Source organism: Bipolaris maydis (assembly GCF_028858645.1).
Source record: "Bipolaris maydis strain C4 unplaced genomic scaffold PSV08scaffold_2, whole genome shotgun sequence".
Taxonomy (NCBI): Eukaryota; Fungi; Ascomycota; class Dothideomycetes; order Pleosporales; family Pleosporaceae; genus Bipolaris; species Bipolaris maydis.
In genome coordinates, this window is record NW_027093858.1 from 2,968,808 (window position 1) to 2,990,120 (window position 21,313).

Below are 21,313 nucleotides of genomic sequence, written 5' to 3' on the forward strand. Positions count from 1 at the left end.
GTGGTCGTGTTAGCTTGTTGGTGATGTTATTATTGTTGTTGTGCTTGTGTGGTTGGAGAATTGGGGATTGGTTGGTTCGCGGTGACGCGTGGGGACTGGGGATGATGTCATAAGTGCCAAGATTTTAGAGGATGGTCGCGCTTCCACGTGGTGTGCTTGTTCTGCTCTCCTTGTCTCGCATGTTCCTGGCACGTGTCGTAACGTTAAGAGTGGAGTTATGCATTTGAAGGAGATGGAATTCTAAAAGAGTATTAGGCATACGAGATTGGAAATTCGGAACTACTGACATCCTTCCCTGGGCCAGGCACCAGTTGTTAAGTCATGTGTAAGCGTTGGTCAGACCCTAATATCCTTGGTTCTTCTTCACAAAGAGCATCGGAGACAGATTTTTCGATGATTGGCGCTGTGTAGCTTATAGCCGGTATTGCAGTTCCAAACCAGACCGGAAGGACGATGAATACCCCAAATGGTGTGAGGGAACCTACGCCAACCCCAAGAGCAAGACAAGCACCGTTGACACCCCAGCCAACTGTTGGCAAGGTTACGGCGCCCGACACCATACTTGCGGTTGTGCGCGAGCATATGCGATTGGGAACATTGTTAGCAACACCGTGCAAAAGTCCACTCGGTGCTGCTGGGAGATTAAACTCAACATAAGGCTTGCCCTTGTACTTCCTTCCTTTGACTTGAAATGGCTGAAGGCAGTCCGGGAAATGTAAGGGCTCCTTGATGGAGATGCGGCCCCAGGCGGGGATCAACAAGTGGAAGATGACATCTTTTCCACATTGTGCCCTGACGCATTGCATGTACTGACATAAAGTGTCTAAGTTATCTGACTTGGCACAAAACGTAGGCGGAAGAGGGTCTTCTCGAATCAGTCGACGGAATGCCCCGTACCAGTTTCTTCTTTGATGAAATCGTAGACGGGCTTAGCAAAACCGTCAGGGCCTCCGCTGCCTGACACAGCAATGCTGTTGCTCTCGCCGAGATGATCACTTATTCCGGCCAGGATCTGGATTGCCTTGTTTCTCTGGGCGATTTGAATAGCCGAGGCGGTTTGTGCCCAACGTCCGTAATAGTCGATCCGATCGACAAGCGACTTCACAATCACGTGGATTCCTTGGACTTGTCGGACAGCACGGCCTGCTGAATCGGTAGCCCTTCGCATGTTCTCAGCTGCAAACTGGGCACTTGTTGCCACTGCCTCGGCGCTTAGACGCGCTGAACTAGAAGCAGCCTCATTCAATACTGAAGGTCTTGTATTGGTGTTGTTGGCCGATATGATGTTTCTGATTATACCACCCAATTGGGAGAAGAACGTCACCTCCGGATATCCGCAGCGAGTACCGATCAACCCCAAGATTTCAGGTGACTGTTGTATAAGGTATGGTAGCATCGGCGCAATCCTCTCCATGCATTCTTTGGGCAACTTGATGAACGCATCATGGAGAAGGTTGACGTACGCCTCGTGAAAGGGTAGGTCCGGATAACGCTCCTTTATCAAGTTTTGTAGTTCGACCCAGTCCGCAAACGCCGCAGCATCCATCTTAACGTTTTGGAACTTCTTAGGCCAGTTTAGATAACAACTAGAGATAAACACTGATGCAAGATGTAGGCAGTAGACGTTAAAAAGTAACCCGAAGAAATGTGATACGATACAAGATCGAGTTCAAAGACCAAGGGTCGACTCACAATCGAGCTGGTGGGAAAAAAGCCAAAATCCAATCGCTGTATTGTATTGAGTGGAGAAGGTAGTCTATCTATTCCGAAAAGGAATCCCCAGTAGTATATATCTGCAATCTGATCACGTGATACAATACCGCAGTACGCCCAAATCTATGGTAAAATCCTTGACAAAACTAGACACTACACAATACAACACGCGATACGCCTGCTAAAAAAGCGTCTTCCACAAAGTAGGAGCAGAAAAACAACATGATAGGTAGTGCTTGCCGTGGTTATGCAAGGTGATAATGCTGTGTTACATGACCAATCTTGGTCAGCCAGTCAATGAGTAGCATGTAGATATTCCCTGCATAACCCTACACCACCTCTTCAATCTCTTCGTATCGCGAAGCGCGCGCCATGTTTGCTTATCATTATCTCCAAATTCTCTAGTTACGAAGTATTGTGACATTGCTTTGGTGGGGAGACTGCGCCGCTCGGTGGTGAATGAAACACGTTAACCCTAACCACAACCACAACTGTAACTATAGAGCACCAATTTGGCTCCGGCCTTTCGGGAACGTTTTTGTGAAACAAAATTTCGGGATTTATTAGAACTAGTCATACAGGTATTCAAATCAGCAACCGCGCGCGCCCATTCTCAGCTCCACCCATCGAAACCGTCACGCCCGCCCATCGATATCGTCACGCAGCGTCCACACGAGCAAATCGCTACACAGTCCGTGACGCCGTTAAGTCTATCTCCAGCCTATCGAATACCTAGCGCTTTGCTATAAAACTAAAGCACTATACCTATCCACGCCTTGCTCTTACTTGACTAGAACCTCTCTAAAAACTCCTTCTGCTGATCGGTCGGATGTTTAGCTTTTAAAGTATCTTTAATATAGATAGCCTCCTCGTATAGCCACTCTATAGTATCTATATCTACCCCTTTTAAGTTAATATCTATAATACTTAAACCTGCTAAGTAGATTTTGTACGCGTCTAAGTTGCTTACGAGTGCGTACTCGCTAATCCGCCAGATCTCTCGTAGCTTAACTATACTAGTAGAGTCTACGCTAGCTTCTAATCTATAGAATCTCTCCTTTATCTACCTACGTATCTCTTTATAGATACTATTAGACGGATAGTTATAGAAGGCTATTATAGGTTCGATAGACGTAGGGGACTTAATTAGCACTAAATAGCTTAAAAACGACGGGAGCCGTAAGAGGAAGTTCGATATAGTAGTGATAGGAGGTTTAGATAGGCTTGTGCCGTTAATAAGATATTAAGTTCTAATAGATTTGTGCCTTTAATAAGATACGATATAGCGAATATATAGGTATAGGAGCGCTTTGCGCAATATATTCTTATTGCAACTATAGTTTATTATCTTATTGTAACCGTAGTTCGCTGTTCTACTACCTTCGTCGCAACCGCAGTTCGCTAGGCTGCTACCTTTATTATAACTGTATTTTAGTTATCGTACCTAATAGAGATTTGTCTATTTAACATATACCTGTTAAGAGGCTTTAGTAGTAATACTAACCCGTTTTTTAGGGTTTAATAGGGTCTCGCAGAGGTCCACCTAGATCTTTTTATTACGTACTTTAACTGTAAAGTTAATTTTTTTAATACCTAATTCTGGTAGGTTAGGGTATAGCCTGCTATTCTTTTCTGAGATAATTGATCTGATACGCTATATAGCAAACAGAGTGAAAAATGTCAAGCGATAGAGCACTAACGCTAGCGTCATGTTTCCCTCCCGATCCGCGCCCTCTCTACTTTCACTGTATTGCGTTCTAATGACCGCAGCATGATTGCTTCAAAAGTTAAAAATTAGAATTTACAGAGTCACGATATACGTACATTGTCAAAGCAAACCTTTAAATATATCAGTAAGGTTATTAAATCTGAACAGATATATAGAACTTACACAGGTTTTTTGACGATTAATAAGGGCTTCACTACAGCACGCAGCCCGTGCCTGTAGAACACGATCAGGGGACTTGTTAATAGCTTTATTAGGATATAGTGCAGATGTAGTAAGTCCAAAGAGGAGGAGTGATAGTATAAATTTCATCTTAAGATGCTAAACTAGCTCGAATAAATAGATGTAATAAGTCGGTCTCTCTTAGAATTGTGCAAGATAATAATAATTTTAAGAACCAAGCATTTATCGTACGAGGGCTTTATCTTATTATACGTTGTAACGTCGGTTGCGCCAAATCGTTGCTACGTAGTATTAGTTTAGTGGGGATTAGTGCTTACCTTGGTTACGCGTCACTGTGTGCCGAAAACCCCTTTATGCCGAAAGTAGCTAATTAGATCGTAATAGTTAGTTAGAAGTCTATAATTCTTGAGAACTACTCAGGCCCAATGGTTCGTTCTGAAAATTTTAAGAAATTGCCCGCGCGTTGCATGGGTCTTATACCCTAAGGGAAATGCCCACCCTAAGGGTAATGAATCACTTTAGTTGCAAGTTTTAGTATATTTATATAGGATTTTTAGATAGAATAATTAGCTATTTCTTAGAGGAATATTCTAAGATGCTCCCTAGTTATTTTAACTACAGCCACTTTATACGTCGCTGTTGTAGTCGCGATTATAGTTGTTGGGATATGTATTGGGATTGAGTTGATAACACTAGTCTTACCTCGGTCTTGCTACGGACGTACAAGTCTCAGCAGGGGCATATAAGTCTTAGCAAGGGAGCACACGTCTTAGTAGTGGCAGGCCTGCCTGCTACTGCTGAGTATATAGCTAACGTCCGTCCTTGTGGGTCGAACATCCCCCCGCAACGAACTATGAATGTTTTCTAACTACGTTATACCTACCTTGCATAATTGTATAGAGTTAACTAATTATTTTATGTCACATGCCCTCCGCGTGCCCTGTATCGACGCCTTCTGAAGTTTTCCCGCCTAGCTTGTCTTACTTAAACACGACATCCAATCCACACATGAAGCTCTGCTTACTGTTTTGAGCTTGCCCCTATTTGGCTGGCTCAGCGATCGAGATTATGTTAGTACTGCTGATTGGTATATTAGATACGGAGGTACTAGGCCGTGTGGCGACCACGCACGAATTAGTTTACTGACTAGCCCTTGCCACTGGTGAGTAGGCTTGGACAATTCTATCGAATACCTAGACATATATAGAAGCGATAGATGCGTTGCGACGGATAGAACTGATGGTGGTGGTCGTATAACTCGTGAGGCGTATTATTGGGATGAAGCAGGTGTCTTCGTATATCTGGAGGGAAGGTATCTACACGATTGTAATTTTTGTATTAGTGGGCATGCATCGACTCAGAATTAACCCTAGTATATACTTAGGTAAGCTAATATGATTATTACGATGATTGCAGGCTATGATGTTGCTGCAAAGTCAAAGTACCTATAATTTTGTCCGTTACGGCGGTTGTTCCGTTGCAAAGGGATGTACGTTACTTCGGACTGGATCTGATGCAACCAGTTACTAAACGTCAAAATACCAATCATTTTTCCGGCCACAGGGGGTGTCCGGTAACCCAGAGAGGGATGTTAGAAAAAGATGTACTCAATACATGACGCCTGCTACAACGAAAAGACAGACTAGCTAGCTACCTTCTAATCCTGAACATCCAGCGGAGTCAAATGACCAAGCAACCGGCGCTTCTTCCCAGCCTGGCCTCCTGCATTCTGTTCACCATCGCCCTCACCATACCGATCCAAGAACCTCAGGCCCCTCGTCCACTTCCTCTTGATTCCCCTGCGCTTCTCCAGAAAATCCCCTTCAGCATCATCAACGCGCCTCTTCAACCCAAACAAACTATTCGAACTATCGCTATCCTCTCCACTATTCTCAGTATGCTCCCAGCTAGTCTCTCCGCCATTCTCGCCACCAATCATCACAAAGTTATTCGAATAATCATACGGCACCTGCGCCAGGCTGAACATCTCGAGCGCCGCATCTTGGACTGCATACTGCTCTGTAATCCTACCCTCTAGCGTACGCTCATCGCGTTGCACGACGGTACATCCGAACCGGCGATTCTCGGGTACGGCATCAAAAGTGCGCTCGACGGTGAGCTTGTGACAGAAGAACCACGCGGCCAGGGTTCGCCAGTCGAGAATACCAGCCGTAGCGGCTTGAGCAAGCGTGTAGAGCTGTTTGTAGATCTCGGTGGTGTATTGCGCTTCGGGGTCGAAGTGAAGGCCCATGGCGATGATCCAGGCGTTGATCAATACGTGGTGACCGCACTGGAAACCCCCTGCCATCTGCTGAGGAAGGTTCTCGTGAATGAACGCTCCAGTGTCGAATTGCACAGCACCGAATTCGTTGCGTTGCGTCGACCACTTCAGTGACGCAGCGGCATTTTCCACGCGCACGCTGAAGAAATCTCGAACATCGTCGAAGATGCGGAGACAGCTGTCGAAAATGTGGGTTTCGAAACGCGTCTCGGCTGGGTTTTCGGGGTCGTGGTTGATTGCTTCTTGGACGACGACGAGGAATGCGTGACCGCCTGCACGACCAGTGGGGCTTTTATACTTCTTGCCGTTCGTCTTAGCCCAGACTTCGAGTTGCTCTAGTAATCCGTTTTTGGTCGCGACTAGTGGGATGAGCCAGGTCCTTCGCGGGCGCGAGAAGGGGACGCTTTCGATCCCGTGCAGTGCCATCTGGAGGGCGTTGCTGGTTGTCAAAGCAAAACCACTGGCAAAGGGGTGTTGCGATCCCGACGCTGCGTGCAGACCCGACTGTAGGTTGTCAATGGCTTCCAGAACAGATGCCATGGCGAGGTTCAAATCGGAGTCCTCCATAAGACGTTGCCAGTCATTCGGTTTCACAATACCCTTGTTGCTCAGCATCTGCTGCAGCTTGGCGGTCTTTCGAATTTGGTCATAAAAATCAAGGGTATCTTCGATCCATTCGTGGGGCTCCCTTTGGATGTCTGAGTCCATGCCTTCGTACTGCAACTTGATCTCGTCGCGGATTACTTGTAGAAGGGCTTCTTGGTTGGATGTAATAGACTGCGAGTTTGCTGGTGGTAATTTCTTTAGGCAGCTTTCTACTCGGGTCTTCGACAGATTTCTAAAGGCTGCCTCCATTTCCCTCTCCCTATGATCAATGTTGAGGAGACCGAAACGCTGCAGTCGTGGCACGTATTCATATTTCTTTGTGACATCAATCCATCCGTCGGAAGGGAACGCTTTCTTCCCGTTATGTGGTCTCCCAGTCATGTTTGGAATGCGGTTCGCATTTCGGATGCGTTCCAACGCTTCTGTCTGATATTTTTGTCTAGCCCAGTGCAACTTTTCCGTGGCCAGGAGGTTTGCCAGATTATCATCAAATTTTGGCTCGGCCCGTGTCGAATGAGTCCTAGAAAATCGCCTGTTCCCCGGTACAATACCATCTCGAACAATGTCGTGACACTGCAGGAAATCAAACATGAGTTTCCAATTGGCGTGTCCGAGACGCACAAGATGCACCATGTCTTGCAGCTCTTGGAAGAACGAATCAGTCCATCGCAGTCGAACATCTTGATTGAGCTCCAATCCCATAGCCAGACCCCATGCATTCAGGATCGTAAAGTATCCGCATTCGTTCGAGCTCGGCTGGCGAGCTGTCTCTACCCACGTCGCGGACTTTGGTTTCACCTTCTCAAAGGCATTTTTATCCGCGAAGACACCCCGCCACCAAGAGGAGCCACGGAGAACCTGCCAGCCAATATTGAACAATTTCTCACGATCTTCTGCATCGTAATGACAGAACAAAGAATCCACAAAGGAAATTGTTGGTCGGCCTTGCTCGTCTAATTGGGCAAGGAGAAGAACAATATGGCTCTTGAACGAGATTGGAGCAAGCAGTGGCCGCCCAGGACGAAGAGCGTCGAGCATACAGTTTTCCATGTCAGCCCCTCCGCAAGCCTGGCATAACTGCACGAATTGACTTTGAACGATGCTGAATCCTTCTTCGATACTCTGCATCTGGTTGATGGCCATGGTGACGGCGCTTATAGCGAGTGCGCTTTCAGAATCGTCTAGCCACTCTCCCTTCTCTGTCGTTATTATGTCGTTGCTTCGAAATTCTTCCAACTCCTTCTGTATCTCCTCATTCGCTAGCAGCTGACTCAGGGTATCTCGCAGGGACTCGCACGGGCTGATATGTTTACTCAGTGTGGCATATCGACTTCGGATCTCGTCGCGAGACAAAGTGCTGTCGAAAAGCCCGTTGCGCTGTAATTCGGGAATCCTTGTGTTTCGATCCTCCGTATCGAGACGATCCCAAAGGAATGAATCGTCGTGGTTTTGGATTGATCCAGCTAAAAATAGCTCACACACATTCACACGCTCCCTGACAAATTCCCCCTTTTTCGTTCGCATAAACGCCTCATACGCTTCTTGCTCACTCTCCGGTATCGTCCTAGCAAATCTCCTGCCTAGCCCCGGTGCCTCCGTCGAAGCTACGTACTCATGACAGCGCAGCAAAGCCCAGATAAGTAGCCAGTTCGCCTCGCCCCGCAGCGCAGCCTGAATGACGTGACGTGCATCGCGGATGAATTCTGGGCTTGAAACGAAGCCCCCGCCGTTCAAAGGCAAATTCAACAAGATACTCCATGCGTTAAGCACAACATGATATCCGTCATGATGCTCGTGTGCCTGTTGCGGTGCAAACACCCACTTAAGAAGCCCTGTGATGGGTTCCTGGGAGCCGAGATGACTAAATATCTTGGCTCTGGTGGCTTTGCTTGTTAGCCAGGGTGCGGAGTCGATGACGGTGTCGGTATTCTTGTTGGGTCCGGAGTTCTGTGTCAGGATGCAGAGGTTGTGCGTTTCGGTTGCCTCTAGCATGTATACTGAGATTAAGTCTCCGTTTTTGGTGATGGACGATTCGAGCTCGGTTTTGGAGGATTCGGTGGTGAAGCCTGCGCCTGGGGGGTGGCGTTGGTTGACGGCTCGGATAACGGATGCTATGCTCTCTCGGATCTCGTTCTTGGTTAACGGGGGTGTCTTTGTTGTAAGTGCTTCTAGTTGATCATTCTGATTGATCTGATTACCATTGGCTAGCTTGTTCAGCTCTTCACGGAGATATTCGCAGAGACTGAACTCAGCTGGTACGGGAAAGGTATCCAATTGAAGAGGCTGGACAGGTGAATCTTTCACCGGCAAGGGAGTCTCGAAAGACTCTTCAGATGTTTCTGTGTCCTCGTAGTAGTATTGTTCTGGCCGCTTTGCAATATCTTGCAGTCTCCATCTTCCTTCACGCACAAGGGGTAACAGCTCATTCAGTTGTTTGTTAGAGAGCGAATCTGAACGGTTTGTTTCGCTGTGAAGAATGCCATCTTCGAGCTGCACGGGAGTCTGCTTCGTCTCTATTTCCTTTGCTGGGAAAGTCTCGTCGGCTTTTGTCTGATTAGCAATCAGAGTGTCAAAAGGGCGTTTTCGCAGATCAAAACGGCGATCCTGAGCTGGCAGGTCAGCATCTTCGTCATCATCAGTCTCCCTCGTAACAGCTGGCTTCACAAATTCAGTGCAATGTAAAAACGAAAGAAGCAGTTTCCAAGTCAAGGCGTTCTCTAAAGCAAGATGGAACATCCCCTCTGCTTGAATGAAGAAGGCTTCGTCACCATGGCGAGTTGGCGTAAATTCTGGATTGGGCTCTAAACCCATAGCTAAGGCCCACGCATTCAAAATTGTATATGTTGAAGAAGCTTCTTGGGTAGTGGTCTGCGCACAGGGCACCCATTCGGTATCCATGAGTAGGTTCTCCGTCATTTGCTCGCTCGATCCAGACGCCAAAATCCAACGTCGCAAATTTTGATTGATCTTACTGAGATGGCTCCCTGAACTACGCCAGAACAGCGGATAGAGGACTCTAACTCTGATTCTTTTTTCTGGCTGTTGAACCTGGGCTACGAGTAGGAGATTGCGACCAGACTGTTGGGTGAGGGCAGTGAGTAATGTTCTGTCTGGTCGGAAGACGGTACTTTCATGGATGAAACTGAACCCAGCATTTTCTGGCTGTCGGTGGTTGATGGAAGCGATCACTCTGGGGATGAGAGAAGCTACTTTATCTTCCAAATGTTGGTTGAGACGTGTTTTAAAATAGCTGTGTGGATTCTCAATTCGCCGACCGTCCTCTGTGAATGCGTCGGAATATTCGTCTTCCTCGACTTCTTCAACTGCCTCAACTTCCGCAAACTCATGCTGTATTTGTTCATTCGCGAGAGCTTGGAACAGTTCAGACATGGATTCCGTAGTCTCTGCCTCATTCCCAACTTCTTGTGAGGTCACCTCTGGTGACCCAATTGGAAGCCACCTGATTATCACGTCATCTCTGGCAACATCTCCGTTTCTATCGCGACGCTCCATCTCGTCTTGGGCGGCTTTTCTAGTCGTCGCCTTATATTTCAAGCTGCCTTCATGTCGGAAAAAGAATAGCGGCTGTGAAAGCAGTTCAATAACGGCAAAGTCTTCAAGAGGACCGATGAAAAAGGGTGTAGGCGAGGAACTACCCTGATTGGTGTATGTGATACCATTGACGGTGATCGATGTCCCCAGGGGGACTTCGATAAAATGGCCTAGCCTCTGGTTCCCCACGCCTGTTGGTACCCGTCGGATGAGATCGACGTGAGCAGTTTGATCATTGACGGTTCTAGTCTAGGTTAGCAGAGAACTACAAAATTTGACAAAGCCCTACGTACACTTGCAGACGTCGTTCTGTGTCCAAGACAAATACTTCTTGATTCTCTGCTCTTGATAGGACCACGGCAGCATTCTCGTCTCCCTCTTCAAATTGCCCAGTAAGTGCAGCAATATCATGAAGTCCGTCTGGCTCCTTGGCACTTAGCCTCTTGATCTCATTGTAAAGGTCGCGCAATGCTGCACTGGATTGATTTGCATCTCCTGCAACCATGTCCTTGCCATCTTTCTGATAAATTGGCGTGCGTATTTGAGCCTCGGGCAAGCCTGCTTGCATTGGTCGTAGCTCGTCCGGTTCTCTCTCGTACAAAGGCTGAGCGTAATCATCCAAGTACTTTCGATCAAAAGCATTTTTCCGCTTCGCCTTGGGTATTGCCCAGTCTACCGGAATAGACGCACGACTGGCATCTTCATATTCTTTCTTCAAATCGGGACCCTTGGATACTGGGCCTTTCTTGCTTCTGTTTCCTTGGCGCTTGGGGGGCATATTAGATCAGTGAACACTCCGAAATTTCTTGAATTCTAAAAAAATCAGAGTCAAGTGCCATAAGATGTCTACAGATGAATAGTGATCGTGAGTGCTTCTTACAAAGGCCTTTGTTTGACATGTTTACTTGTTTTCTGTTCTTTCAAACTTTCGTCTTTGTTAGCGCACAACAATACCGAATGCCACATCTGTAGAGTTGCCAGGTACCGACTGATTTGGAAAACAAAGAAACAATACGGATATCAGAACGTTGCCTGGGATCCGTTATACAATGTATTGTGTGCACCGAACTTGGACGCACCAAACATGGATGCAATCCTTTGATACAGAAATTTCAGATTGGATGAAACAACAAGTACTGAAAGCCGACAAGAGAATTCTGGTGGGGTAACAAGTAGTTAGAAGTGCCCATACAAGTATTTGTGGGAATACCCATGATGCAGACGGAATGTTTTCCGGTTATTCTTTCATCGCAAGGGTAGAGGTGCGTAGGATGGCCAGGATGATATGCCGGCAGCAAGAGACTGCGTAAACAAAGAGACAAGGAGCTTGAATAGCTGGAATCATTCATTGTGCTTACTGGCATTAAGCACAGTCTATAGAGATATCGTAATCTAATGAAAAGGTAGGTAAAAAAAAACTGTGACGCTGTTGACAAGGTATTCGATCCGTTGTATATGTGGGAGATGTTTTAGTCTCCAAGGCCACATGGGTATTGTTGTACACTAGGTGGGTGTCTTCAGTTCAGGGCAGCACCGGTCTGCAACCCTCCCTGTTGATCGCATCGTGTGTGTATATGGCGAGGCGAAGCTGGATATGCAGTGATTTGTATCAGCGTGCACCTGAGCCATGGCTTGAGCATGGCTAGCTTCGCGACTTCCTGTTGAGGTTCATCCTCCACGAGTCTTCTCTCTGCAGAGGTGGATGCGCTAGTAGTGACGTAGAGCCGATGTATTTGAACGGCCTGACTTGTCCAGTCACATGGGGGCGGCATGGTGGGAGTAGCCATTCATCATGTTAAGAAGTGCCGCATTGTTCATTTGGCTGTATTGATCAGGATAGCGATATCCCATGCTAGTGTCCAGCTCTGTGCCAGGGTCCGATCGCGCTGTGCTCACAATGTTGGCGGCTTCGACGCATGTAGAACGGTTGTAGTAATTGAATGGATCTGCCGGATAGCCAAAATCTCCCGAATGAGTCCAAGAGCTGTTGTATGGGCGGTTGTAGGGATATTCGTAGGCGACGTCCTCTATCTTGATCTCGGTGCCAGGCGGGGTTGAAGGTGCGGCATAGAACGTAGTGGAATAGGAAGAAGGAGGCGGGGTACTCATAGCCGATATTATCGAGCCAGGGCTTGGTGAATCATCGTAACTGAAATCCGTGGATCGTGGAGGTATGGAACTGATGGTTTGGACTGGCGGCGTGTGTCGAGGGATTAAGGTGGGCTTTGTGTGGGAAGCTACGTGGGAGGTTGTCGAGGTGTTTAGGTCTGGCTTGGTTTTGCCTTCGAGCATTTCACTCAGCCTGGATGCTGCAGGGACTTGCTTGCTGTGCTGGTCTGGTGTATTTTCCAATACGGCTGACACTTCTTGTTCGGACATTCCTTGATCGCGGAGGATCGCCTTGAGCTTGCGGTTCTCCTCGAGCACTGTCCTCGCAGCGCTCTGAATCTCTGAGGAAGCCTCGATGCCGATCTGCTCATAGGTGCGCAGCTTGGTCTCAAGTTCCTGCAGGTATTCTTTACGACGAGCGCGTGAGCGTCCTGTAAGATACAAGTGTTAGTGGAGATTCTATAGGTATCCGACAGACCGAGCACCGGGTGCAGTCTGATCAGACACGTGACTTCTGGTGAAAGATGATAGACAAGTGGGCGACGTCGAACAAGGTGGCAAGACGGAATCTCAAGACAGCAAATGTGTAGGAAAGCATGAAGGACTCACGTTGGTTGTCCCGAATACGAGCAAGGTGCTGCGCTTTCTGCTGCCATTGGTCAGTGATGGCCTACAGTGGGAGCAGTGGGAGAGGTGTGCGTACTGATATCCTCGAGTCGCTCATGTTTCGATTGGAGATGATGGGACAGACGTCGTCGTCGTAGCGTAGAGCTGGAGAGCAGAAGGTGGCCTGGTAGGCAGAGTTTGCATGAGCATTCCGGGTAATATGTGGTCAGACTTGATGGCATGCAGTCTTAAAGTAGAATGCAGAAGTACATGCCAGCGGCCAGTATGCAAAGCAAGGAGCAGGCATGACCCCGGCAGCGTCTGGGAGTGCATGTGGGAACAGACCTCGCCGTCCAGCCATATCTGCAAGCGTGGGGAGCCCAAGCGGAGGCCAGGGGGAGTAGTTTCGTTACATTACGAAGGCACCGGCGATGGGCATCGTCTTGATCACCAGGCGTAGGCCCAAAGCGGCCTAGCGCAGTGCGGCTGCCTTAGCGCCTCCTTTGCAGTCCGTCCTGACTCGAATCGGAGACAGAGCCCTTTTCAGCTTCGTTTTCGGAAATTGGGCAAACTGAGTTTTGCTGGTAGTATCCTCGCGACACCACGTCGCAGCATCACCACCACCCGAAACCCGCTCACAACCCATCGCAAACACCGTTGTTCGTTTGTTCTGGCACTCGCGCATCTCTTACCGGTGCGTTCCGAGGATTGGGCAGCTATTGCGGTACGGGAGCAGGGCACCCTTCCACCCCCGTCATGGCTATTGGTCACCGAATAACAGCGCCCTACTCCGGCCACTTCGACCCCACGCGATTTGTTACGTCCTGGGCCCTGCCTCCCAGCCTTCTGTTTGGCTACCGCGTACTCCTGGCCCTGTATGCATTTACGACCTTGTTTACCATCTTTGGCTGGAACGCTACGCACGCCAGATCTGAGGAATCCCGGCAATCCTTTTCCTATTTTACCGTCTTGACGTATTGGGGTCTTGCTTTCTATTATGCCTTCTCTGCAGTGCACACGGCCAGCTATTGGCTCACGGGCACGTCGTTCCTGGCGCGTTGGCCCAAGCCGCTGCAGGTCGCCCACAGCATGTTCTACTCCACCATTGTCGTCTATCCATGGATCGTAACCAGTAAGTCACGCTCATCTTAGCGTTGCATGTATTCAAGAAACTGACTACTTCAACCAGTTGTTTTCTGGACTCTCCTTGCGGCTGATTTCCCCACCACGTTCTCCATCTGGTCCAACACGTCACAGCACGCTCTCAATTCGCTCTACGCATTTTGCGAAATCCTCTTCCCCAGTACCACTAGATTGCCCTGGCTGGACCTAGTGCCCGTTATCCTCCTCTTGGCTTGTTACCTTGGCCTGGCCTACCTTACCCACGCCACTCAAGGCTTTTACGTATACCCCTTTCTTAACCTCCAGAAGAACTCCTCAGGTGTTGTTGCTGGCTACATCGTGGGCATTCTTGTGGCGGCTATCATCGTTTTCGTCATTGTGCGGTATCTTATCGCCCTACGCCTCTGGGTCACTGAGACAAAGCTTGGAATGAGAGGCAAGGTCTCCCCACGCGCCACAACCAGAGCGGCAAATGGAGACATCCCACTCTACGACACTGTTGCAAAATAAGTCGTTTCCGCGGGTTCGCATCACGCCATTCTCCGCTTTGCATTCACACGTTCTTGTTCTTTACTGCCCCTAATATGTCCTGTACGATAAATCACGAAACCCTTTACTGACTCTGTTTCCCAGCTGAGTTTCATAGTCACTTGGATTTCTATCACCGAATACCATTAATTCCAAGTCAATACACTGATTTCATTGCCAAGCAATTGAACGCCTCTGCAATCACAAGTTCTACGTACCCATTTGCATGGGTCCCTGTTCAGTGGTATTCATTACGCCCAGATCCTACTTCAGCCCCTCGTGCCGTGTCCCCATCCCACGTCCTATTTCCTCAAAGAAAACATCTCAACTGTTTGTTTCTTCTATCCATGGCACCTGAATGAGTACAGCTTCATTCGGACTCGGGTAGGTTCGGGAACATGTGCTCGTTCCAAGTGGGGGCTATTGGTTACGATAGACTGTCATGAAAGTCATGAAAGGGTTCTACCGTTCTACCCCACGAAATTGACCCCAGAAGTGGATCACACGGGCAGCCGCCCTATCAATGTCAAGGTGGGCGCAGCCGCAATGACTGTTGAGCATTGACACAGGGGATGCTCCTCATCCAACAAATTGACATGCGTAAGCCCTGGACACCCAATCGATTACACACGTGAGTGAGTGGCGCTCAATTGCCAAGCATAACAAGTCCACCCAGCAAGGTGGGTCGGTCAACCAAGTAAGGCTAAATTGAACGAGAATAAGCCTCTGCGCCAGTATTAACACTGCCCGCTCTATAGTGGTAGAAGGGGGCTTGAAGAAGAGCAGGACGAGCTTCTAATTCGCTCTCGCGTGCTCCTATGCACTTTCATACGCAGCTACACCATGACAGCTGACAAGTATAGTACAAAATTCACGCGATAGTTACGCCGATTCGTTGACAAGGAGCGCGCAGAATGCATCTTGGCTCCAGTGACGGTGTCTGTTGAGACCTAACAATACCATCTCTCTGGGTCGCAGGACCAGGGGCAACGTCAGCCACGTTACAGCAACCTGAAGCAAACTACAAGGCTGAAGGCGCTCGCTGCTTTGTTCCAGGTGCACGGGATTATTTTAAACTGCCGTCGCACGCCATGGCTCCTTGCGCACTATGCAGCGACTACTGAGGAGGTGCTACATACATCTGCCAAACTACAATAGCGACTAAACTACAATAGCGACTGTCAGCCTTAGTTTAGCGCATCGCAAAGTGGCTAACTTCTGGCTTATCTTCGCGTGGCTAGCAGCCCTGAAGACAGGAGTCATGAGGGGCTGATTCGCATACCCTTGCTGATTCTGGTGTAGCAGTGCACCACCATCCCGCCCACGTTACAATGTCAGTCTACAATTGGGTCCCGAGTTTCTGACAGGGGCCCATTTAGCCCCTCGGCATTATCAGTCCACGGTTCCTTTTTTACGCTGGTACCAAGTTAGCGGTCTTGATGAGCCTGGTTTAGTTTGGCGATCATCAACGACGCCTTCAAATGGCGAGACCATGTCATGTGCCCTCCTTACCACAGAGACAGTGTTGTAGAAGCGCCATACAGTACCCCAGCGACTTCTCCCGTAAACTGCCCAAGTAAATGCCTGATTGCTAACATGTGTGTCAGCAATGGATAACAGCCGTGCGCGTGATGCTAGCTACGCTATCCAGAAGAGTGTTTGTTTTCCGGCGGGCGGAAGTACTCGGGATGAGGTCCTAACCGTAGAAGTCCTCCCAGCAGTGCGCACAAGCCAAGTTTTCTCGAAGCGATCCTCCAAGTACCCAACACAACGGAGACGGACAGCAACCTAGCCTTCTCGAAACGTTGGAACCCTTGCTGATTATATACAAAGTTTGGACATGACTCCATCACTCACGCTACACGATCCTGCATATCAACATGTAACTTAGACGGCAAAGCACCCTCCACACCACGAAGACAGCCGCGATCGTTAGTGGCTGCACCCTTGTGAAGTCGCATTCTGAGCAGGCTGCAGCATGGCACATGCCGAAACCATAAGACAAGTGCCGGAGCGTACCAGGTCGCGCCGTTTTGCTTACTTACAACGAATAAGACGCATTTAGAGGTGGCGGACAAGGCTACCCAATCACAAATGCCCATCAATGCTCAATGTTTTGGAGATTCCAGGGCCCTGGACAATTTCTTACAGGTCTAACACACAGTGTGTTAAGTCATACCGAGTTGTCCGCCCTCCGTGCTCTTGCAAACCTCCCTTAGAACTAATCTAGTGGCCCTACGAGGCTCCTCCTCAGCCTTAGTACCGTCAGCGCACCGCTTTTTCGTTTCGCAAATTGCACCGCCGCTAGCGATACTGTCCCGCGAGCAAAAGCGAAGATTTGGCTAGTCCCAAATCATAAAGGGCATGTGAAGGACTTGACGTCGCGTGGGTCGAACAGAATGCGCCGGTCATCCAACCATTGCTACGGCCGTTCGATTTTCTACGAGTGAAGGAACCCGTTCCAGCCTCCCGTCCATCAAGGCCCTTAAAACGGGTATTAAGCTTCAACCTAGGCAAGCGAGCGTACGTTCTTAGATTCGCAGTAAGCAGTCAGCAGGGCGAGCAAGAATTCACGCAGCTCGCCCGCGCGCTTCGTCCAAGGGCTGGCGCGTTCCTCCACCGCGACTGCGGCAATCATGTATTTTTATTGAAATATCTCAGGTGAGGGTTGCGTTAGCAGATCCTACGCAGGTCGGCTGTAGGCGTAGGGCTAGAAGCGTGGGATTTACCGATGACGACGGCGATGATGCGGTGTGTGGCTTAACTGCAAAAGCAAGTCTCGACTGCCGTGCTGATCAACGAACCCACGCAAGGTGCTTCACACACGAATGATGACTATTTGCTAACGTGCGTATACTAACTAGTAGTCTGTACACATGCATCCAAAAGGGTCGGGCATGGGATGGGAGGAACGGTCCGATTGTTTCACCTCGCTTGCAGCACTGCGTATGTACATATTTCCATTGGGAAAGGGAAATTGTGCGGCCACAGCAATCACTGACCAATATCATCAGCAATTCCAAGGCCCGCGGCCCCCAAGACGAACAGCCATTCTTGAGCATTGCGCGCAGAGCTAGCATCTCGGAAGTGTGATTAACCGAGGCATTTGGGGAGATTGGTAGCGAACTCTCTCCATCACAAGGCAATTCGTACGTGCGCTTGACAGCCAGCACTGCTCAACACTAAGATCATAGCCGCTGTCAGGGAAGCGCGCGGGAAAGAAAAAAAATCCGAAGCTATGATAGAGGTTGTCTATATTGTCCGACATGCGGTAAGTATAAAGTCTGCTATCTCTCTACTACTGTGTTAGAAGCCGTCCTGGGTTCATCGTTGCGTCAAATGCACCACTGGCCATGTTAGATGAATCCTGATTTCCCTGGGCATTTTTTTCACCCGTCTCATTCGTCCCTGCGTTACTACCCTTTCTCACTGCGCGTTCCTTCCAACTTTGTCATGTGTCATACGGAGTAGCCGTTCCGCAAAATGAGCCGCCCGTCAAGCCTTGGTGTCACGATCTCTCCGCACTCCGATCTGCTGACCGTCATCATGAAAACGTGTTCTGACGGTGTTTTTGTCATGTCTAGTTTCGGGCAAATTGGTCGGTGGACCCTCAAACAGGTGTCTACACCGCGTCCATGGCACGCACACCAACCGGCATACCGACCGACCCGCCACTGACGGCCAAAGGCGTACAGCAGAGTAAGGAGCTGGCAAATTATCTAGCCAAAGTAGAGCCTCCGGTGGACAGGATCTACTCTAGCCCGTTTTATCGCTGCTTGCAGACGCTGAAGCCATTCAGCGACACGTACTTCAATGAGGGGAAAGAGACCAGGGGTAAAATTAGGGTCGACCGTGGGATAGGGTAAGTACGGGCCGACAGTAGATCTTCTGGCGAAAAGACACAAGTGTGTGAGCACCAAAAAGAGTCTACTGTAACTAATACATGAGTCTGTGCACAGGGAGTTCTTTGGACGCGCCCATTTTGAACATCCGGAGCCGCCCAGTCTCAAGCTCCTGACTCCGCACTTTGACAACTTGGATGCCGATTATGTTTCCGTGCACATGGCGGGGTCCAGGGGTGAGTCGATTGTGGAACTGCACCAACGTGTTAGGAAGGCGCTAGAGCATATTGTCACGACCCTTGATAATGATCCGGAGCACCCAAAAAGTGTTTTGCTTTGCACTCATGCGGCTACTATGATTGCTGCTGGTAGGGTACTGACAGGTCAGATGCCGGAGAATCCCGATGAAGACGACTTTAAGTGCTATACGGCTGGCCTATCCAGATTCGTTCGGAGGTCGGCAGACCCCGAAAAGGGCATCGCCGGGAACTGGGAATGTGAGCTCAACTCTGAGACATCTTTCTTGTCTGGCGGTGCTGAAAGAGGTTGGTAAGTGTAACCTGTTTTTTTCTTATCTCTTGATGTTTCTTGGGATTTGTGTCTTGTGATCACTGCTCATGTGATTCTGGTTATTTGTTTTTTTTACATGCGAGTTTGTTGGTGTTAGTCGGGATTGGGCATCCACAGGGCTGAAGTTTGCACGAGGTATTCCCCGTGATAACTGTTTGGATAAACATCTTACCAATTATTGTGGGTTTGTAGCTTACTGACTACTTTGACGTAATTTAGGCATTTCGATGGCGAAGAAAGTTTTGTCGATTTCTCGGATACGGGTATGAATGGTGAGAGTGAATCGAAATTGTGAAGAGATGGGAATTGAGACAACTCTGTCTTGGCCATCTTTCAATATTTTTTGTTTGTAAGACGGCAGAATTTGCAATCGGAGATATACGATATCGATCCAACTATCAATTCTAACAATCCATCTACTCATCTCTCTGGGCCCCCCACAAAAAACAGGAAAACCCCCAAACCCCCAAATCCCCAAATCCCCAAATCTCCTCTCCCCCTACCATCCCCCACCTAATCTCCACGCACACAACTCTCACTCGATCTCCAAGCCCAATACAACCCTCATTACCCTGTCCCTGCCCCCCTCCTTCCATACCCACACACACTCACAGAAACCTCACTTCCTTCCTTGCTCCATCCGAATCAAACTAAGCCTCCCAGTACACATGCACCTAGCCAATCCCTACTGCAGCTCGCGTTCGCACCCTCGGAACCCGACTACCCGGGTTTCGTTGGTGGCAGGGCGGCAGGCACAGATCGGTGGGGGAGAACCCCCACTGTTGATTGATAAGTCGGTGGCGAAGGAAGAGCGGGTGGGCGTGGGATGTGGTGTGGGTGCGGAATTTGGGCCGCTTTTGGCGTGGCTTTCCAGTGCTGGTTGATGGGTTTGGCTGGTTGAGGGTGTGCAGCGCGTTTTGAATGAATGAATGAATGAATGAATGAGAATGTTTGGGTAAGGGGATTGTCAGGGGGTGGTTGGAGTAGAGGGAAATGTGAGGGAGTTTGATGAGGGGGGGTTTTATGTTGGTTGGTATGATGTTTTTGTGTTGTTTGTTTACACTTTGAATTTATCTCAGGCAGCGTCAAGTTGGCTCTTTCATCGTAGTATAGATCTGCTTCTTCGTCATGCCCATCGTCTTTGCATGTAGTCGTCTACACACTAGAGGACTGCGTGAAACAAGACCCGGGTGTTCAAACAGTAGAGCATGAAACTTGACGTTGCTTTGATCTTTTTGACAACGATTCAGCCCTGATGCTCGTATACCACATCTCGCATGTTTCTCAATACGACTCGACTCGTATAGCCCTGTGCACCAAACACTCGTGGTGTTCGCAATCCAACACAGCATAATGGCGATCCCTCAACCCTTCGTTTCTTTCCCGGTTTCCGCTTTTGTGACCGTCCCGTCGTCTGCGTCAAGATGCATGCTCTCTGCAAATCCCACCCACTCTTTTAATCCCTTGACAAACATGTCCTGCCCCGGGTCCACTTCTCTTCCGTGCCCCCAAATAACGACCTCGTCAAATTCTCCTACTTGTTCTGCAATCTTGACTTCTACAGGTATGCTCTCTTCTTCTCCTCCGTCCTCCATTGTCTCGTCACCATCTGACTGCGCGGGTTGTCTGGACTGCGGTAATTGCTTGTCCGTCACTGCGAGGATGGCGCCGGTGTAGTTTTCTGGAAGAGGCACGATAGTGCCATGGAGGTGTCGGCCGCGGAAGTGGGCGTGTTGGGTGCCCTTATCATCGGTGGAGGGCTTCCAGTATTGTGATGTTGAAGGAATAGGGCCATTATGGTTTATGCGTGCGGGGAGAAGGTTTGGGGTGCACTTCTGGGGTTTGGAGTGCTGAATGGCAAGCATTCTGGGTGATAGTTTGGCGTGCTTCGTTTTTAGAGGTTTGTTTCACTGATCGACTGTGTGGTTGTGGTGTAGTTGGCAACACGTGAAGCGCAGCCGCGGAAGACGCGTTGACGCGCTGTCGCCGTGTGTAAGCGTGTCCGCGGCGCACGGACTAAAATTGCAGCTCATGATGACGATGCTGTGATATAGTAAAGCAGGCTACAGGCGCACAAAATCAACCCGTTTTCCTTGTTCATCTCTCTTCCTTGTTCAATCCTTTCTTCACCACGTTTGGCCAGCCCCCAGGTTCAACATGATGGTGATATGCGCACCTCGTCGCCCTTGACTCCGGTTCCGGAACAACGACACGAATCCTACAACAAACGGAACACAAGGCTCCCACTTCTATCGACTACCGACTTTCCAGGGTAGGCCTTCGGCCCTACCTAGTGATTGCAATCTGTGGCCATGGCGTTTGCGAGTCCGCACAACCTGCCGGCGTCGATTCTCTCCCAGACTCTGATCGCGAGGCCGCCAATGGCCCGAGACGCTAGGATCTAGTACTATGGTCTTGCATAACTTACCCCTCACCAAGCTTCGGAACATATGCTTCTTGAACCCTAACCTGCGG

General features: G+C 49.1%; 6 protein-coding genes across 6 annotated transcripts; 2 read left to right on the forward strand and 4 right to left on the reverse strand.

Annotated features, from left to right (window-relative positions):
* Positions 1–225: 225 nt before the first annotated feature.
* PSV08DRAFT_269977 (uncharacterized protein) lies at positions 226–827 on the reverse strand (the record flags this gene model as incomplete). The annotated part of the gene is made up of 1 exon (XM_014224673.2): positions 226–827. A coding segment is annotated over exon 1 (487 nt), but the record flags the coding sequence as incomplete, so codon positions are not given.
* A 4,452-nt stretch (positions 828–5,279) lies between these two features.
* Positions 5,280–10,839, reverse strand: PSV08DRAFT_172705 (uncharacterized protein; the record flags this gene model as incomplete). The annotated part of the gene is made up of 3 exons (XM_014224675.1): positions 5,280–5,522; positions 5,565–10,305; positions 10,355–10,839. 3 exons carry the CDS (start codon positions 10,837–10,839, stop codon positions 5,280–5,282), a joined length of 5,469 nt encoding a protein of 1,822 aa, XP_014080150.1.
* A 933-nt stretch (positions 10,840–11,772) lies between these two features.
* PSV08DRAFT_195895 (uncharacterized protein) lies at positions 11,773–13,000 on the reverse strand. The gene is made up of 3 exons (XM_014224676.1): positions 12,874–13,000; positions 12,780–12,819; positions 11,773–12,601 (listed from the first exon to the last, which is right to left on the reverse strand). Exons 1-3 carry the CDS (start codon positions 12,892–12,894, stop codon positions 11,817–11,819), a joined length of 846 nt encoding a protein of 281 aa, XP_014080151.1. The 5' UTR covers positions 12,895–13,000; the 3' UTR covers positions 11,773–11,816.
* Positions 13,001–13,532: 532 nt separating this feature from the next.
* PSV08DRAFT_195897 (uncharacterized protein) lies at positions 13,533–14,627 on the forward strand (the record flags this gene model as incomplete). Its single annotated transcript, XM_014224677.2, has 2 exons — positions 13,533–13,908; positions 13,966–14,627. 2 exons carry the CDS (start codon positions 13,533–13,535, stop codon positions 14,406–14,408), a joined length of 819 nt encoding a protein of 272 aa, XP_014080152.1. The 3' UTR covers positions 14,409–14,627.
* Positions 14,628–17,227: 2,600 nt separating this feature from the next.
* On the forward strand, positions 17,228–19,287 carry PSV08DRAFT_216631 (histidine phosphatase superfamily). Its single transcript, XM_014224678.2, has 6 exons — positions 17,228–17,372; positions 17,441–17,575; positions 17,621–17,697; positions 18,011–18,288; positions 18,386–18,817; positions 19,058–19,287. The coding sequence occupies exons 3-6, from the start codon at positions 17,665–17,667 to the stop codon at positions 19,131–19,133; spliced, it is 819 nt and encodes a 272-aa protein (XP_014080153.2). The 5' UTR covers positions 17,228–17,372; positions 17,441–17,575; positions 17,621–17,664; the 3' UTR covers positions 19,134–19,287.
* Positions 19,288–19,909: 622 nt separating this feature from the next.
* Positions 19,910–20,768, reverse strand: PSV08DRAFT_270009 (ribonuclease H2, subunit C). The gene has a single exon (XM_014224679.2). The coding sequence runs from the start codon at positions 20,701–20,703 to the stop codon at positions 20,203–20,205; it is 501 nt and encodes a 166-aa protein (XP_014080154.1). The 5' UTR covers positions 20,704–20,768; the 3' UTR covers positions 19,910–20,202.
* Positions 20,769–21,313: the final 545 nt, after the last annotated feature.

Bases quoted from the DNA above. Each gene is read 5' to 3' on its own strand.
- PSV08DRAFT_195895 (XM_014224676.1), bottom strand. From the start codon at position 12,894: ATGAGCGACTCGAGGATATCA. The intron at 12,820-12,873 runs GTACGCACACCT...GACCAATGGCAG, and splicing joins TGAGCGACTCGAGGATATCA to CAGAAAGCGCAGCACCTTGC. The intron at 12,602-12,779 runs GTGAGTCCTTCA...TGTATCTTACAG, and splicing joins TCGTATTCGGGACAACCAAC to GACGCTCACGCGCTCGTCGT.
- PSV08DRAFT_216631 (XM_014224678.2), top strand. From the start codon at position 17,665: ATGATAGAGGTTGTCTATATTGTCCGACATGCG. The intron at 18,289-18,385 runs GTAAGTACGGGC...GTCTGTGCACAG, and splicing joins AGGGTCGACCGTGGGATAGG to GGAGTTCTTTGGACGCGCCC. The intron at 18,818-19,057 runs GTAAGTGTAACC...GACGTAATTTAG, and splicing joins GGCGGTGCTGAAAGAGGTTG to GCATTTCGATGGCGAAGAAA.
- PSV08DRAFT_270009 (XM_014224679.2), bottom strand. From the start codon at position 20,703: ATGCTTGCCATTCAGCACTCCAAACCCCAGAAGTGCACCCCAAACCTT.